Here is a 2,115-nt window from a genome sequence, read left to right on the forward strand (position 1 = left end):
GTGGGGTGAGGGAGCGAGAAGATGCGGCTCGTATCGTGGTCAGAGAAGGTGTCTCAGGAAAGCTGGCATTCACACAGCCGAGGCATGTGAGCATCTGGAGGGGACGCTGTAAGCCAGGAGGGAAGGCCTGGCGGGTCAGGAGACCAGCTGGAGGAGGCCGTGTGTCTGGAGCAGAGGGAGCCGGGAAGGACAGGGCCGCCAGGCCATGTGGTTCTCTTTCTGGAGAGCCCATTGCTTCGTCCTTGAATCTTTTCTCCTCTCTGCTGGCCTGTGAGCTCTCTGCAGCCAGCTGCTCAGGGCACTGGGGACTTGTCAGGGATGGGGAGGGAGGGGTGGAGAAGGGCAGGGGGAGAGGGTCTGGAGGTGGTGGTGTTGAGAAGGCCCAGCATTCCCTCCGATTGGCCTGGGGTGGGATGTATGAGAATCTGGGCAGAAAGAGGCAGCAACACCCTGCTCCCAGGCCCCAAATAAAAGCAGAGTGCAGACGGATGCCCTCAAGCAATGGCTTTCAACATTTTTTTACTTGACATGTAGGTCAGGAAAACATTTCTTTTTTTTTTTTTTTTTTTTTTTTTTTACACAAAAACAATTATTTAAGACCTTTATTAACGGGTGCTTGCCGTTTGTTGACTTTTTTGAAAAAATCAAGTTGTAAACTTTTATTACAAATTAAAAATGAGGTTCTTAAAAATCTCAACTTGACCAGATATGAAACAATTTAAAAACCTTTAAAGGTGTATTGAGAAAAACCAGGCTTTTTTTTTTTTTTTTAAAAACACGTTTATCATTACCAAAAAGAGACGTCTTTAGGTAAAAATAATAAAAACCCCATGCTGCATAGATAATGCAGATAGTTCTATTTATCTGGTCAATGGGCAAAAAGCAAGCACTTAAGGTCTTCAGCTCCAATCTTTTGTTCATTTCTTATTGCTGGAATTTCATCTTCATTTCTTCATGTTGGATGACTAAACCGGATGATGGTAGAGATGGTAAGCCGGCATTTACTCAGCCCCGCCCTGCTCAGCCTCGGGAGCGGACGAATTCTCAGCTGGTGGATCGGCTGCTTTTGTCTCTTTGCCATCTTGTGGTTTAGGGTTTTCTGGGCGTCTGCGTCGGTAATTGAAGTTGCGGCGGTACCGACGTTGAGGTGGCTGCTGACCTTGGGTCTCATCTCCTTGATTTTCCTTATCTTCCTCATTTCCATCCTCTCTAGGCTGTCTTTGGCGAGGAGGACCCCTACGGAATCGTGGTCTATAACCTCGATACATATTCTGCCTCACTGGTCTACCTTGTTCTCCTGCACCCTGGTTGTCAGCACCTTCCATCACTTCTCCCTGCACAGGAGGGTTGGAATATTGTGGTCGACGCCCGTAGGGTCTCCGCATGTAGTAAGGTGGGAACCGTCGCCTGCGGTAGGGCCGGCGCTGTTGGGCCTGGCCTTCGGGAGCACTTTCCGATCCCTCGTTCTTTTCCCCACTCTCACTATTCTGGTAATTCTGCTGGTAATTGCGTGGAGGACCCCTGCGACGTGGATAGCGTCTATAATGGTTACGGTCTGCTGCATATTTACTGCCTTGCACTGGAACTCCACCAGGGCCTGTAACATTTGCTGCCTCCGCACCCTTTTCTCCTTCAACAACATCAAACTCCACAGTCTCTCCATCTCCTACACTGCGAAGGTACTTCCTGGGGTTATTCTTCTTTATGGCAGTCTGGTGTACAAATACATCTTCCTTGGTGTCATTCCTGTTGATGAAACCATATCCGTTTCTTACATTGAACCATTTTACTGTTCCCAAAACCTTCGTTGCGATGACCTTCTTGTCCCCGCCGGCAGGCGCCGCCGATGTGAGGCCGCCCGGGCCGCCGCTCCCTGCGCCGCTGCCCATGGTGCCGGGCTTGGTGTCGGCGGCGCTGAGGGCGGGGGCGGCGGGGGGGGCGGCGGGCGGCTGCTGGGTCTCGGCCTCGCTGCTCATGGTTGCGGTGATGGTGACTGGGGCCGGCTGCGGCAGCTGCGGCTCCTCCCGGGGTGTGATGGTAACTAGGCCGGCGGCGGCGGTGGGGCTGCTCAGGGCTCTCTGGGGTCCGCTCTCCGCTCCCGCTACCGATCGAACT

General features: G+C 52.2%; 1 protein-coding gene across 1 annotated transcript; it reads right to left on the minus strand.

Annotated features, from left to right (window-relative positions):
* Positions 1–588: 588 nt before the first annotated feature.
* Positions 589–2,115, minus strand: LOC121498198 (Y-box-binding protein 1-like). The gene has a single exon (XM_041768292.1). It carries the CDS (start codon positions 1,974–1,976, stop codon positions 1,002–1,004), a length of 975 nt encoding a protein of 324 aa, XP_041624226.1. The 5' UTR covers positions 1,977–2,115; the 3' UTR covers positions 589–1,001.

This window comes from Vulpes lagopus, chromosome 8 (assembly GCF_018345385.1).
Source record: "Vulpes lagopus strain Blue_001 chromosome 8, ASM1834538v1, whole genome shotgun sequence".
NCBI classification, from domain to species: Eukaryota; Metazoa; Chordata; class Mammalia; order Carnivora; family Canidae; genus Vulpes; species Vulpes lagopus.